Consider the following 17,412-nt stretch of genomic DNA (forward strand, 5'->3'; position numbering starts at 1 on the left):
GTATATATAGATATAAATATATAGAGATATAAATATAGGTATAGGTATAGGTATAGATCTACAGGTATGTATTGTGTTTGATGAAATGAATACTGAGGTGTAGCAACTGGGAATAAATATTGTTTAAACCATATCTTTAATTACAATTGTGAACTTTAATCTCTCAAGCTATACTTGTCCAGCATTCGATGAGAGAACACGTTTCCCAGTACTTTTTTTTACCTTTTAAAAAGGTTTTTCTACTGGGTTTTTCGTGTCGGGCTGCAAGTTATTAACCTTGTAAATAATTTAAATAACTTTAATTAAATACTGTTATGCTTCGTATGTGTATATATGTATATAGATATAGATATAAATATATAGATATAAATATAGGTATAGGTATAGATCTACAGGTATGTATTGTGTTTGATGAAATGAATACCATATCTTTAATTATACTACTCAAAAGAATTTAAGGGTCAAACATTTATAACCAAATAAGTTTCAGAGTGTATTAGATTGATGATGTAAACTACACCAAAAATTTAATTTATTGTTCCATATTTACAAAAAAACACAAATAAACGTCACTGTATACAAGAAAGTCACATGACATGCTGTCAAAGTTGAAGGTTGTCAAACATGGATTTTACACATTAGAACATTCGTTTAATAGTGTGTGAATCCACCCCTGGCGCGAATACACTCAACACATCGTTGCCTCATGCTGTTGATCAGACGTCTGAAGAACTCTTGGGGAATGGCCTGCCACTCTGCCATAAGAAGTTGACCCAGATCGTGAAGGTTGGCCGGAGGGGCATGGTTATCCCGAAATCTTCTCCCTAATTCGTCCCCGCCTTTCTATTGGGGCCAAGTCAGGCGAATATGCTGGCCAATCCATCCTGGCGATACCTTGTTGTCTGAGAAAGTCCGTTACCACCCTGGCGCGGTGGGGTCTGGCATTGTCATGCTGCAGAACTGCCCCGCCGCCAATCTGCTGAAGGCCTGGGAGAACCAACGGCCGGATAATCTCATTCAGATAGCGGATTCCATTCAGATTGCCATCCACCACATAGAGGGGGGTCCTGTGGTGGATAGAGATGCCGCCCCACACCATGACGCTGCCACCACCGAAGCGGTGACGTTGTCTAACGTTAACGTCAGCGAAGCGCTCCCCAGGACGTCTGTAGACACGAACCCGACCGTCGTTGAACTGGAGACTAAACCTGGACTCATCAGTGAACATCACTCGACCCCACTGAACACGTTGCCACCGCAGATGAAATGTGCACCAGTGACGTCTGGCCGTTCTGTGACGTGGTAGGAGTGGTGGTCGAACAGCCTGGCGACGGCAGCGTAGATTATTGGCTCTCAGACGATTGCGTATGGTTGATCAGACACTCGAGTTCCAGTCGCAGTCCGCAGATTGTCACGTAATCGGCGTGCAGTGGTTGTGCGTTGACGTAGAGCCATATTGGTGATGTAGCGGTCCTCTCTATTTGTAGTGCTTCGGGGTCTTCCCGAATGTGGACGATTTCGAACAGAATTCGTTGCTTGGTACCGTTGCCACAGTCGGCCAACGACACTCTGACTGACACCAAGTCTCAGAGCAACATTTCTTTGCGTATTGCCATCCTGAAGCCAAGCAATAGCCCTTCCTCGATCTTCGATAGTCAGTTTGACGTCGTACCATTGTCGAATTTTGGAGTGTGCACCGTACACGAACGCAAGCTCCAATTATACGGAAATTCAGCATTGGGAACATGGAATACACATGCAAAGCGTGCAAATGAAGCGCTTTGTGAAAAAGCAATTTATGGGCACTTAGCAGACCTTTCGCTTTCGCCCTAATTTACGTGCAAATGTAAGCATGTTTTCGCCATTAGAACTAGTCGACAGTGTCAATGACAGTGGATTTTAATTCATTTATGGGTTGCTTAGACCCACTTTCGTCAAAATGGAACAATACCATGCGTGACATCATGGTCTAGCTAATATAATTGACATTCAGAAAATAATGTCGAAAATATCGTCTGACCCTTAAATTCTTTTGAGTAGTATACAATTGTGAGCTTTAATCTCTCAAGCTATACTTGTCCAGCATTCGATGTGTATATATGTATATAGATATATTGTATATATTGTATATTATTTCTGCAGAACTAACTCACTCACTCTCTCACTCTCTCTCTCTCTCTCTCTCTCTCTGATATATATGCAATACACCCGACACTGATGGTACACAGTATTTTACGCAGATATCACTCCTCTATTAGCAATAGTTAGTGAATTAAATTTGATCTACAAAAACGACGTGTCTATATACGGTAGACAAACGTTTATATTGTCTAAAATTAGCAATGTCCATTACTGATATAAACTGACAGAACACAACCAGTCGCACACATAACGAACGTGCTGGGTAGCGCCGTCCCATGTAGCGCTGGCTGCAATGACCCATACACGTCACGTGACCGTCCTGTGCAGACCCGGCTCTGCACAGGGCGTTAAGCTTTTGGATACGTATCGTGGGAGCCGGTACCGGCTGCGAACCCTGTACCTACCAGCCTTATGTCCGATGGCTTAACCACGACACTGCTTGAAAAATAATAATAGGTGGGGTGGGTTTTTTCAGTTTATTATTATTATTTTTTATTAATATGTTCTGGGGCGTATCCAGTGAGGAAAAAACGCCGAGGCAAACCCAGACCTGTAAAATAAATATCAGTGTCATCGGGGAAAAATAAAATAAATCTGGTAAAATTCCAGGAGGCAAGCACTTCGGGCCGCACATCCGTCTCATGCTGGCTACGCCATCGATGTTGAAGAAAGTACATAATTATGTTGTTTGTTTGTGGAGTTTTTTGGGTGGTGGTGATGGTGGTGTGTGTGTGTGTATATATATATATATATATATATACACATACATACATACATAAGATTTTATCTGGACCTGTAGTAGTAAATGTAGTTTAAAAAATAATAATAAAAAAAAAGGTTTAAAAAAAAAAAAAAATTAAAACTACCATCAGCCATACAGGTCCAAATAAAATCTGTATGTATATTAAAAAAAACCCCAGATATATACTTTCTTCACCTACATATTAATAAAAAACTGAAAGCGAAAAAAAAAAACCCCAAACAAATTGGGTTGCAGGAAATATGAAAAACATCTGAAGGCCTTGATCTACCAAAATTTTATTTTTTTAATTATAAAAGGCAACCTTTTGACATGTACTATGCATGTTGTCCGATATATAGTAACAGGTCATAATAATGCTAATAACTTTTAGATTTTTAAATCAGGGGTGGGAATTGGTGAATTGTAAAAATGAGGAAATCTAGAGGGGTCCCGGAAATTCTTGAAATCCTAGGTTAAAATCTGTGCCATTGGACATATTTTGGAGGAAAGGACTATTAAAATGCGAAGAAACGCAATCTTCCATGAGAGAAATCTAATTAAAATTAGCTCCACTATTACATGTGGATCTAACACCAGCCAATTGGAGCTCATGTCCACCAATCAAAACCTTACTTGCAGAATTCTGCCAGTGATTTAAAAATAATTTGAAAACTATCCAAATTATCCTGAGGGTATATGATAGGTTTCATGTGAATTACGAATGCCTTTTAATTAGATTGCCATGAGAGGAAAACAGCTGATCCAGTAGAATTCCCACCCGTTAAACTGTTAAATGTGTAAAAAAAAAACACCTTTTGGTATAATTTTGATCATCACTGTAATTCAACCACATTGCATAATCCATAATATTGGTGCCAAAATCATACCTACCGGGTAGGTTGTCATCAAATATATATTTCTTGTGCTTTCACCACACACAAAAGAAAAAACTTCTTTTTTTAACACCATTAATTTCCAGTCATCTTGCTTACATCCTAAGACGGTGAATGATCTTTGCAAGCCTTTTGCAGGGGTTGAATTTTAATTTTGCTAAGCATGGCAAGTGTTATCTTCAGTTTAATAACAGAAAGTAAGTCACCAAGGCAAACGTTTTTTTTCAAAAGATGGGCACAAAAGAAACTTACTTTTGATCAAGTTTTCTCTGACCAAAAGGGTAACAAGTGATAAATTTGTACAAACATTTATTAGATCAAGACGTGTACAATGTTTATACACAGCCACACAATTCTAGAGCTTCATCACTGGTAATGTCAAGTCACACAGAAACACAGAAGTTGCCCAGTCGAGTCCAGCAAGTTCGGAACCAAACTCTCGAAAAATCTTCATCTAAACACAAATTCAGTGAACTGAAAGGTTTTCTGAAAAAAAAAGAGAAAGAGAAAAGTAAGAAAGTTATCATGAACATGAAGGGATTTGCAGTCATACCGCTCAGCAGATGAAAATGAGGACGCTAACAATTCCTAACAATTTGTTTGTTGGCATCCTATAAATGAAAACGGTCAGTAAAAGTAACCGAGATCCGACATTTAACTTTACTTTGTTATTAGATTGGAAAATAAACTTTATCTCATACATTTACAGATTTTTTTATTTAAAGGGATATTCCTTAGTTTGCTGCACTTTTTAAGATGTTATCAACTAACAGAGACTTTTTAAGGATTGTAATTACATATCAAATATATTTTTCTGCATAAAATATTAGTGGCTGTATATTTAACGTGTTTCTGATCGTTCTAATATTTGTACTAGGTTAAATTTCATTTTATTTCCTCAAATATTGTTTTTTCGTACGTACGAAATTATTTGAAGACAAAATCCAGTTTAGGCTTCTTACAAATATTAAGATGACCAGAAACACATTGCATATACAGACACTGATGTTCTAAACACGAAAATATATTTAATATGTAAGTTTAATCGTAGAAATATTTTATTAGTCGGAAACATCTTACAATGCATCAAACTCTGGAATATCCCTTTAATGATGATAAATCAACCAGACAAGGGTAGAATGATGATAATGATATACATCCAACAAACACATCTCACTACACAGATGTCATCTGCCATTGAAACCCATGTTAAATTGCCCAACTTTAAATGAAGATTGCCAATAGAACGGGTTCTCGTTGGCACTAACAACATACACCAGTGCGAACATACATTATGTAAGCATTTATTTTCACTCCAAAATTGAGAACATATCCATCTCAGTTTTTTGCTATATGACTGCATCTGGCTATAGTACTGGTCCGAACAGCTGGTTCATTAACCGATTCACTGCGGCTGTCTCTTGCGCTATATACCCATGTCCCAAAAGGTCAATGCACAGCATTACAAAATAACATGGGCAAAATAAATACAGCCAGAAGGCTTACCATTAAACATACATATTGTTTTAATTCTTCCCCAATTCATAGAAGTGAATATGTGAACCACAACATATTTCACAATTAGGAACTATATTGGACTGTGATGAATGAACTCTCAACCGGAAGTGATCTGTGTAGTGAAACCTAAGGCATACTTTTAAATTCTACAAACAATTAACAAACATTGTGGTATGCCTAACAATCTGTCCTTAGAAAACCTGAACAGTTAACTGTGTAGTTTGCTTTCATTTTAAAAGACATCTCTAGAGCATACTGATTTATTAATTACTGGATATTCAATCACCTGAATGGATCAACCACGATGGTTCGATCCTGCTACGCAAACACCTCAGGTGAGCGCTCAATCAACCGAGCTAAATCCCACACAGGTCCACCAAGAGGGTTCGATTCTGAGATCATAGCACCTGAGACGAGCATTCTACTGATTGATCAAGATCCCACCTCCGAGACCTAAACAGATACAAACGTCGAGGGGTCATCATTAAATATGAAGCGCACCAAAAGTATCAAATTTACCTAATAATTTAATCATAAACGTCTTCCTTGTCGCAGATGTATTGTACTATATCTCTGGGCCGTAACAATCTTTCTGAATCAGCATCTGGGATCTCAAAACCTGAAACGAAGGAAAGGAATGTTGAAGAATTTCCAATCACGGCCATAGAAGGTATGGAGAAGAGTGCACTGCAAATGCCCTTCAACAAATTTTCCAGACCATAATATTATTTTTAATTAAAGGCTATTCCATAACTGATGAACTTGGGATAGGAGAAGAGCAAGTGGTTACTGATAATCATTTTCAAAAGATGGGACAGCACATGTCTCAACTGTGATTCAGGTTTCTAGAATTTTTATAAAATCCACTAGCCATGGGATCAGTGATTTAAATTTTTTACTAGCCTCGATTTCAAACTCACTAACCCTACTTTAAGTTAATACAATTTTAGTAATAGTAATAATCAGATATGTCACCTAAAGAACTTAAAAATACTAAGATTGGAGGGTGAGGCTGGGGGCAGGGCAATAATAGTTATTTACTAGCCCAATATTGAATATCACTAGCCATGGGAGTGGGGATACCATAATCTAGAAGCCCTGTGTGATTATGGTATTGGTAACAGTTGTAGAGCACCATTTGTGATTTGAAAAACAAATCTAGAGGTCTACCAAATTGAAAAGATCTTATTAATTTCCACAATCCAAGCACACACACAGTACAGGAAACAAAAATTCCAATACAAATTGTTTACCGTTTGATTATTGAATTTGTATTGTACATGAACATGTACTAGTTACAGGCCAATAGCCACTCTTTGTGCGTTCGTCTACTGGCTTACATGCTAGTAAGCTGTCCATGAAATAAACATGTTAATTTCATGCTCTGGCATTTATTTTTAACAAACTGAAGCACAATCTTTGTAAAAAAAACACACACCCCCGAAACAAAACAAACAATTTTGCTGTAAACTGACTAACCCAAAACAATCAGCCCAACTGATGTAGGTCAGGGTTATTTTCTGTTTTTAAACACAATCTCAGTTAAAGTTTGTTTCGTTTAACAACACTACTAGAGCACACTGATTTATTAATCTTTGGCTATTGGATGTCAAACATTTGATAATTTTGACAGTTTTAGAAAGGAAACCCGCTACATTTTTCCATTAGTAGCAAGGAATCTTTTATATGCATCATCCCACAGACAGGATAGCACATACCATGGCCTTTGATATACTGATCTCAGATAAACCATCACGTCTGTCACAAGACAGAAAACTACATAACATCAAACTATATGGCAAACACTTTCAGTGTCATATAGGCATACATGAACATGTACATAGAGATATACAAAATACATTAAGCCAAATTACATGTATCTTTTCTTTTTTTTAATTTATAATAATAACATGCCCAAATGCCATTTTTTGTCAGAATTAAATATCTCACCCAACATAAAGAATTTCAGTTCCCTATGATGACCATTCATAGGTGAAACTACGAACCAAGTTTCACTGACCTACATGTAGGATAGTTTGTGAGAATCTGATCTAAACTCAAAACATTAACGCTACAGATTAATATTAAACTTTAATGCCGACACCACCATCGAAGAGTAATACCTATATCTCGAATTTTTACTTTGTAAAGGTGAGACAAAAATGCATCTAAAATAAATGTGATTATTACCTTTCGTAAATTTGTGCCATTATGTTTTTCCAGGGTTCTTAATCTTACACTTGAAAAAACATAAAATTCAAGAACATTTCCAGGACATTAAAAAAAAAACCCAGGACATGAACTGTTCAATCAATGTTTTTATAGCAAATTGGTGTCTGAATTTAGACAGGTTATGAGGACAAAAAAAACCCGTAAAGATGCGAAAAAAATAATATATACCACATAATTTTTGGCCTATATTTCCAGGACACAATAAAATTTAATGCTTTTTCCATGGCACTCCAGGCCTGGTTTTAAAATCACAAAATCCAAGGACATCACAGGATTTCCAGGATGCTTAAGAACCCTTTTTTTCAAGAAAGTGTTGATTGCACAAGTAATTTAACAAGCCTCAAGAGTCACACATTACCAAATTCGTCTTCCATGGCCATGATAATTTCCACCTGGTCCAGGCTGTCGAGTCCAAGATCATTTATAAAATGAATATCAAGCGTCAGCTGAAAAAAAGTTATCAGTATTAGTAAAGCAATAAGTCCTCATCAAGGGCCAGCTCCACCATAACCCCAATGTGTACTCTTCCTTTCGAGAGCTAGATGGACATACAGGGTTTAAGATGGACCCACAAAATTATAAGCAGCTTGGTGTATTTGAAAAGTTCAAGTTTCAATTAGTCAAACAAAATTAAACCTCTTTATATAAATTTATTTGTTTGACATATCTGATCTATTTTAAGTGTCAAAGGTGTCTCAGTTACATTTCAGCAACATAGTTACATAATTGGAATAACATGGACCAATTGACACATTGAGACTGAGAGGTATTGAAATGATGCAAGCCAGCAAAAATGATGGTAATATACATGTACAAACGGCATGCGATGTTCCAATTAGCTACATGTATTTTGGTGACGTAATAATGAAATAAATTTGCCAAACCAGCCCTAACTTTTCCATCTAGGAGCCAGATGGCGCCTACTTGTATTTTTATATAGATAGTATGAAATGTTTTAATCGCCAAATGAAAAAAATAGTCAGAGGTCACAATTTAGAAGTCTGCAAATTCAACATTGATTTGCATTTGACGATTTGGCAAAAGGACAGCTTAAACTCTGGATATTTAGACCGTTACTATATTGCTCTCTGCCATCAAGAGATGCTCAGGGGTTTTGCCATCCACTAAGTAATCAAAGATTCCTACTGTAATACAACAATAATGCTATGTTTAATGTTAAATTGATCATTATCAAGTTCGTTGATTATAAATATTTCACATATTAATCACTACAAACACTACAGGAAGAAACCCAATAACACCTACAAATTTAACTGATATATGGTTGTTGAAAGGGGATGCTATCAGATTTGTTTAAGTGGTGTGCGTCAGTGATTAGTATGTGAACTACTAGTATTAGATAACAGTGAACTTGAAAATGATCAGCAATGTAAAGGTATTTAACATTAAACATAGGATTATTGTTGTATTAGAACTGGCATCTTTGCTTAATTGGGGCAATAACCATCCAAATGTCTGCTAACATTTAGCACTCGAATGACTGTGTATTCGGGCTATGGTAAAGCTAGACCTCAGTACATATTTAAAGTTTGTTTTTGTTTAATGACACCACTAGAGCACATTGATTAGAAAGCATCAGCTGTTAGATGTCAAACATTTGGTAATTTTGAAATTTAGTCTTAGAGAGGAAACCTGCTACATGATTAGTAGCAAGTGATCTTTTATATGCACCATCTCAGAGACATGATAGCACATACCACAGCCTTTGATACACCAGTCGTGGTACACTGGCTGGAACTAGAAATAGCCCACCGACTGGGATCGATCCCAAACAGACTGCTTATCAAGCAGCTCTCTACCACTGGACTACGCCCAGCCCCTCAGTACATATTAAACTACATCATGTATGGCTAGTATCTGGTGTCCAACATGGTTATTTTGACTCTTGGTTAAGAATGAGAGGCGATACCTGTTGCTGCCATAATATATAAACCCAACATTTAACATTCATGGGAGAAACTATTGGTCAGTTACTTAATAATAGTATACTATTATATATACAGGTATGCTACATCGTACATCATAACACATAATAAATTATTATTACAAATACATCAGTGTTCAAAATAAGCACATATCCATTTGTTCTGACAAGTGAAAATCTGCTCGTATGAGCAAACGATACCTCGATGGTTGTCCAGCAGACAGGCAGTGTTTCTGCCAGAAAGAAATTTTTGGGTATGGCGCTATGAAATTGAATTCAACCACAGTCAACATGGGGTATCATATGGGGGACCTCCCCCAGAAAGAAAATGGGTTAAGTTTACGGTTAGGGTTAAGAAAATCATATGGTAATGATAAGAGAAATTAAATTTGTCAAAAAGTTAACTTAAAAAAAAAAAAAAAAAAAAAAATCTGCCAAAACAATCTGGGTATGGTGCCATACCCGTTTTGCCCTCTGGCAGAAACCTTGACAGGTAAACTTTATATTTGCTTTTTCATTTTGAGCAGTCAAAGATATTATCCTTGCATTTTTACAAATAAAACTAACAACTTAACTGGACCAGTACAGTACAAATATTGGTGAACAAGTAGATTTCTAGATGTACTTATCCAGTGGACTAGTGAACAATTCTGCTTATTTCTGTCGCTGTACATGTATTGTCAAAAAAGAGAAAACAAACAATGAACTATCCATAGAAGAAAACAAAAAATATGAGGAAATAATTATGCATGACACCTAGCTCCACCCCCTCAAAATAGTAGCAATTTAATTTCATTATAACTGAATCATGTTCCTAGACTTAATGTACATCACAGGCATACACTTATACTATAAACAGCACAAACCTTTTCTGGGTCAATTTTGTCATAGAGTTTGAGAACAAGTTGGACTCTTTCTTCAATTAGTTTAATAGTAAGAGGTTCCTTTGAACTGTAGCGTCGCTGTGTTGTAGAAACAGGTGACTGAAAAGAAAAAAAGTGTTCATAGATACACACAGACACATATATATATATATATATACAAACACACACACACATTATATATATATATATATATATACCGGGCAATTTACTTAAGTGTCCGGTTTAGAGGGGTTTCACTGTGTACATACATACATATTTGTATTTATGTACTATCCATGGATAAGATTTAATTATCCTGTGCCAGTGCATTAATATCTATGTACGTACCAGTCAACCTCAACATACATACAATATATAGATATTCACACATCAATACATACTAGCCAGTGCCAGGTCTGCCCACTGTTTCATGCACATAAGCGGGATCGACTGCGTAGATTGTAGGCCCCACCCATGTGGTTGAGTTAAAGAGCATCCTTTTTATGGATGCCTCGATAGCTCATTGGGATCACAGCAAAGGGCAAGCTATGGAAACCTCTACTGTTAAAAAACAAATTCAAATTTAAAACAAGCATTCTGAGAGTATTGCGAAAGCAATACATATCCCCTATAGGGCTCAATTTTTGTGTGTATCTCCTAAATTCAAGGGCCTGTGAAAAATAGGTAAATCGCCATAAAAGTCAACCTTGATATATAACAGTACATGATAAAGTTATACACAAAACTTTAGCTCAATAACTTGAGGCATTGTCAAAACAAAAGCAGGGATTCTAGAATTTAAAAAAAATTCACTAGCCATGATTTCAAATTCACTAGCCCTACTTTACTTAATACAATTTTAGTAAATAATAATAATCATCAGATATGTCACCTAAAGAGGGAGACAGAGCTTAAAAACACTAACACTGGGGGTTGAGGTGGGGTCAAGATATTCATATTTACAAAATAGACATAACTGCAACATTTGATCCAATTGTTTTTCACTAGCCGTCGGGCATGGCAATAGTAATTATTTACTAGCCCAGCATTGAATATAACTAGCCATGGGAGTGGGGCTACCATAATCTAGAAGCCCTGAAAAGTCCAGAATTTACATTTTCGAATCTCATAATTTCAAGGGACATAACTCTTTTAAAAATAGGACAATAAGCATGAAAGTGAAACTTGATCTGTAACGGTACATGATAAAACTATACACACAATTTCAGACCAAAAAGAGCTATACAACTTATTAATTATAATTATCTAAAAATGTCGGAAAGGTGTTTTTCAGACTGGTTTTATAATTTCTTAATATCAATGAGGCTGACCTACATTGTACTTGTTAATGATTTTTACGAAAAAATTACATTTAATATATGATGTTTTGTTACAAAATAACTCAGTTTATGCCATTTTTGAAGTTTTATAGATAATTTGGCAAAAATGTTTGCTCACCCAGAGCTAGCCCTGTGTTGGTTAACTGTTTAGGCCATTAAAACACTTTCGAAATGAAATGCACAATATATATCTATGTGTACATGCAGCTGTTAGGTTTGTCTATCCATTTACCCCCAAAATTGAATGGAAAATCTACAATACAGTCAACCAAATATACTATAACCTAAAATTAAATATAATTTAATTTACAATCGTCTTGCAATTTTAAGTGCAAAGGCAACAAAATTTCAGACCACTTTTCTCAAATATATATACATTAATTGCCTGCATTTTATTTTTGCTGAACCATGTAAATTTGTTTGGCTGAATAAAATTTTGTTATTTGACTAAATGTATTGCAAGTTTTTGTCCGTCACATTTCCCCTTCCCCTCTTACAAAGGGAACATTCCCAGGTTTTAATAAGAGGCTGTGCCCACAGTAAGCGTGTTTGAACCCTCAGGATATAAGCATGTTAATACCTACCAAACAAACAATGCACAATATTCAATCATACACCATACTCATGCAACAGTTACAGTGTTCGAAATAAGCACATGTCCATTTGTCCCGACAAGTGAAAATTTACTTGGACAAGCATAATTTACCTTAGTGGTTATCCGGCGGACAAGTACAATATAAGTTGTAGAAGCATCACGAGGGGTATATGGCTTTTTATGTACCCTCTGTGTGTTCTTTTACCCTGAGCCGAAGGCGAGGGGGTAAAAGAACACACAGAGGGTACATAAAAAGCCATATACCCCGAGAGATGCTTCTACAACGAATTTATCTTGCCGACATGTTAAACCATGTAGCCAAATAATCAAAATAATGCCAGACAATAATTGTTAACAATTTATTAACGGAGCCGTACCACGCAGACGCGAACGAAACCACTTGCCAGTGACGAAAAATAGTTCCATCGATAAACGAGTTTTTAACTTCAAATGTTTTAATACGAAATTGTCTGAAACAGATATTAATAATTTTTTTTATTAAAAAACACTTTTTTTTTTTATCAGAAATGTATGTAGTAAAAAAAAAAATATATTAAAAAAAAAAAAATGTTGCTAATCGCGCATTAATACAATAACACCACGACCGTAATTAGGTGGCCGAGTTCAACATTGCAGCTTTTAAAAGTATTGAAATAGTGTATTTTATAGTAAAAAATAAAATTAATTATGTATACTTGATTGATTATCAATGTTATTTATAATCTAATTATTGCTTTAGCATTAACTGGGGCGGCTGGAAACTGTTGGAAATTACAGACGGGGTATAAGAGAATTTGGCTCCGCCCACAGGGGGATAAGGAATTTGTCCAACAGCAAACAACCAATGAGATTAAAGAATTTTACATGAAGGCGAGATAATATTTGTTACAAAATATTATAGTATCATAATTTTTAGCAATTAGTCGTACTTAAAAACCCCCAACAAAATCAGCGGTTTCTCATCGCAAAATGTTATACAAATATTGTGGTTTGAGAGTTAAATAAACATGGTCTTGATAACACAATAGTCTTAGCTCGTGAATATTCAGATTACCTTTGAGTTGCGATTGAGTTGCGAATTCCCCACTCGAACATCTCGGCTGACATAAATAATTTATTTCTTTGATGTAGAAAACGCACAGCCATCTCCCCAGCTAAGTGATTTTAAATTGCATCATTTTATCCACATTTGAGTGTAGTTGTTATTTATAGTTTTATTACCTTTCCAAAATTTAGTACTGAACAGAATACAACAGACTTTTACCTCAATCCCCCCTGTAAACTGGATACCCATGAATCAACTTACTTGGGCCCAATTTGGCCCATGGGTTTAGGGTACTGTTTAGAGGGGATTCACTGCATCGTGTAAACTTGTACGTACTGGTATATGTAACAGTACATGATTAATAAAGGACAACAGCAACATTATTTTAACATTTGGTGACACGCACATTTTCATTTATGACGTGATTTCGACAAGCACCGCCAAACATTTGTTTCCAGGCCTTCAGCTGAAACTGAAAGTTGAAAACCAGTGATGTGTTCTGAAGGGAATGTGCTCAAGAACAATTTAACTGGTTTTCATTGAATCCTAAACAAAAAACACTGATTTTTTATGACTTTTTTTTTTTTACACTGTAACTATCTCGACTAAAAAAATCTACAATTTGTTGTAGTCACCAAAGTCACAAAATTACATGCAATCTGAAGTGAAGAGTAACAAGCGAATTGGTTTAAAAAGAAAAGCCCAGGGTTTTAACTTTTCCTTCTGCATCCACTTCCTGTCCTACATCTAGATGGACAAGTGGAAATGTTGGCGGACAAGTAGATTTTGTGGTATACTTGTCCAGTGCACCAGTGAAATTTTTTTCTTATTTCTATCACCGAGTTATCTTTCTGTATTCGTGACCAACGTTTATATTAAAATGAAGGGAAAGTATAATTATGGTTTAGTTTGGAATTCTCTGTTTGACAATAACTGGCGGGAATTTACCCCCGACCAGTCGATTATCATAACAAATTCATGAAAGAAAAATTATTATTATTGTTTGAGGTGTTGGATAGATTATGTAACAATTTGTTCACATCAGAAGATAGAAAATGGCTTAGCCACAATTTTAGCTACTTGCAAATTTGATTAGTCATTTTTTGTAAAAATAATTTTTAATTCGCCAGTCTAATTTGGCTACCGACAGCAAAGCCCTGGATGTTTTCAGTGTGTGTGTGTGTGTGTGTGTTTTGGGAAGGGGTGTTAGGATAGAAATGATTGACTGCCAACTTAACTCTACTTTTAAAAAGTGCTTCACCTATCCTTTATTCAATTAAATAGTACAGTTGATTCTGTCAATGGGCATCTTCTTTGATCGGCCTTGAAGCGTGATTGCTTGGCACAGGAATCCCGTTACGCATAAGCGCTTTCCTGACTGATTAGTGGTCCCAGTAGATGTGCAGACTGGTCCATTGTTAGGTATTTTGGAAGTGTTTTACCTGTCATAGTGATTAGGTGTGCTTGATATACTGGTACACAAGTTGTTTACAAGAGGTAGTCGACTGCCACGCTTGTACTGGTGATGATTAGTTTTTCTAAAGAAATTCAAATCAAGGTGTAGCGGCAATTGATTTAAGGCGCTTCCACGCCGTCAAAGCGCTTACTTTACGGACCAAGGCGTGTCGGGCTGCTATGCCTAATGGCCCTGGGGAAACCCCTGATTTTGTTAAAAGTCATTTTCATCAGAGAAAGTCAGTTTTCTCTAAAACCAAATATAAGGGTCCAGAGACGGAAATTGCAGAACATGTACATAGAATGGAGTGTGTGATTATTTGTTACGTTTTTTACACCAGAAGTGGGTTCTATTTAAAAACTTGCTTTGGCAAATGAATTCTGCAGTAGATATTAATGACAAATATTGTGTTATATACGGCAAAGGACCAACTATTTAAGAAAATAATATTTGTTTTATTTCTTTTCAGTTAGGCCTACACGTTTACTTTACTGTTTATTCTTAGGTGCACCATTATTCATTAGACTACTCCAGGATTTAAACAAAAAATTAAATGTTATTTTATTATCAGAAAGTGGGCTAGTACACAACTTTTTAAATTATGCTTCTAAATTAATTGGGAGTGACAGTGTCAATCAATCCTCCTGCCATTTAAGTTTTAACTACACACGTCAACCAAAATTGTACAAATTTTCAAGGTCAACCACTTCATAATTAAATCGACTAAGGAAACGGAGACTACCCACACATGACCTTGTCAAACCGAGTCACATAGACAGTTCGTTTACCTTTATTAGTGCAGTCTGTGAAAAAAATGTTGGTATGTGTAAGCATCGTGATTCTTTTCTATGAATAAATGCAACTGTGCTAACTCGTGGCAGAGTAGTTCGGAGAGAAACTGCAGCAATACATGTAACCGCTCGCACATTTCTCAGGATGGCTGCCATTTTGTCCTGCAGGCTTTCCACCTTTCGTCTGCAGCGCACCAAGGCAGCTCGACTGCTTGACTACATGTGTAAAATATTTACCACTATTGGCACTCGGGAAGTGGCGTCTTGACTACCCAAGTGCAAAATATATACATGTATATTAATGTCTGCGGCAAAAGACATGAAACATTCTTCGAATTTCAGCATCTTTGCGTCAGAATAAAATAATATCTCTAGTATATTATTATTATGATAAATCGTTTCTCTGAAACCTTCGTGGTACATGAGCATGCAAATACAGTTGTATATAATACCCTCTTTTCCTCAGTTTGACTGCTATTAAAATACATTTGTACACAAATTGTATATATATACATTACTATTATATTATAATTAAGTAATTTTAGCCATTATATTGTATATATATAGGAGAGGGCCTAGTAAGTTGGCAAACTTATGCAATCTGATTAAAATTTGCTCCACTAGTTAATACCTACCGGTAGACCAATAGAGCTGATTTCAATCAGATTGCAAACTTATGCCCAATCATTTTGTTGTTTATGCAATAAAATATGTTTTTAATTAATAAATCACAATGTTTTTGGTTGCTTAGAGGCAGGATGTGTTAGACTGTTCGCTTGAGATGCGGTGGGTTATATGATCGATCACTCGGTGAATTCGGATTCTTTATTGTCTCAACCAGTGCCGCACGCCAAAGGTCGTGGTGTGTACTGTTCTCCATAGGCGTACGGGCTACCGTTTTTGTATGGGGCGGGGGGTGGGGGACAGGCTGACTTTTGCCCGAATTAAACGAAAATGCCCGAATCTACATAACAACATTTATTCATATTAGCATATTACTACCAAACAGCTAAATAGGGTTGCAAACGAATCACGGCGTATTTTTACATGGATTATAACTAATTTTGAAGGTAGAATGATGGAAATACATGATAAAAAGATCTCAGTTTAGCATATTTTGCCCGAATATTTGTATAATTTTTGCTTAAATTTGAAGTTTTGGTCCAGCACTAGTCTCATACGCTTATGCTGTTTTGTCAATGGGAATGTGTTTTTATCATAACCTTGCTGCTTATTATCATAATATATTGTTCAAAACAATTCGACGGAATAATAATTAGTGACAAAGCAGAAATATTTATGAGACAAGTCATTGATAAAAAATCAGGTGATTTCCCTCTTTCCCGGATGCAATCCAGATACGCAACACATGAGCTAGCAACATATATGTGTCAGTATAGTGAAAGTGAGGTTTTTCTTTCAAGAGAAGACAAGACAAGACAAGTTTTATTCAGTATAAAGGCCATAGGCCCATAATACAGTCAGAAACTGTTATACATGTTTGCGCATGACATTGTGTAGTATTTGCACAGTATACTATAGGTATATATTTAAATATTTAAGTATTTCTCTTTTTACACATTATAAAGATAAAGACATACATTGAATAATACATCCAAATTTTCTGATGTTATAATATCTATAAAGGTTTGCAATGAATCATTTTTAAAAATAAATTTAGAAATATAGTGATCACTTAGTACATTATAACGCTTACATACAAGCAGAATATGGAGTTCATCCTCAGTATATCTTAATCCATGATCCAGACAATATGGACAGTCTTTCTGTGTAGGCTATGTTATTATATCTTCCTTGGTCAACAGCAAGTCTAAAGTTTCTACATCTAA

At 35.9% G+C, this 17,412-nt stretch overlaps 1 protein-coding gene across 1 annotated transcript; it reads right to left on the minus strand.

Moving 5' to 3' along the window:
• Positions 1 to 4,069: 4,069 nt before the first annotated feature.
• LOC121378979 (acyl carrier protein, mitochondrial-like) lies at positions 4,070 to 15,748 on the minus strand. Its single transcript, XM_041507403.1, has 5 exons — positions 15,560 to 15,748; positions 10,339 to 10,455; positions 7,886 to 7,973; positions 5,815 to 5,914; positions 4,070 to 4,263 (listed from the first exon to the last, which is right to left on the minus strand). The coding sequence occupies exons 1-4, from the start codon at positions 15,716 to 15,718 to the stop codon at positions 5,823 to 5,825; spliced, it is 456 nt and encodes a 151-aa protein (XP_041363337.1). The 5' UTR covers positions 15,719 to 15,748; the 3' UTR covers positions 4,070 to 4,263; positions 5,815 to 5,822.
• Between the last annotated feature and the right edge of the window lie 1,664 nt (positions 15,749 to 17,412).

This window comes from Gigantopelta aegis, chromosome 8 (genome assembly GCF_016097555.1).
Source record: "Gigantopelta aegis isolate Gae_Host chromosome 8, Gae_host_genome, whole genome shotgun sequence".
Lineage (NCBI taxonomy): Eukaryota > Metazoa > Mollusca > Gastropoda > Neomphalida > Peltospiridae > Gigantopelta > Gigantopelta aegis.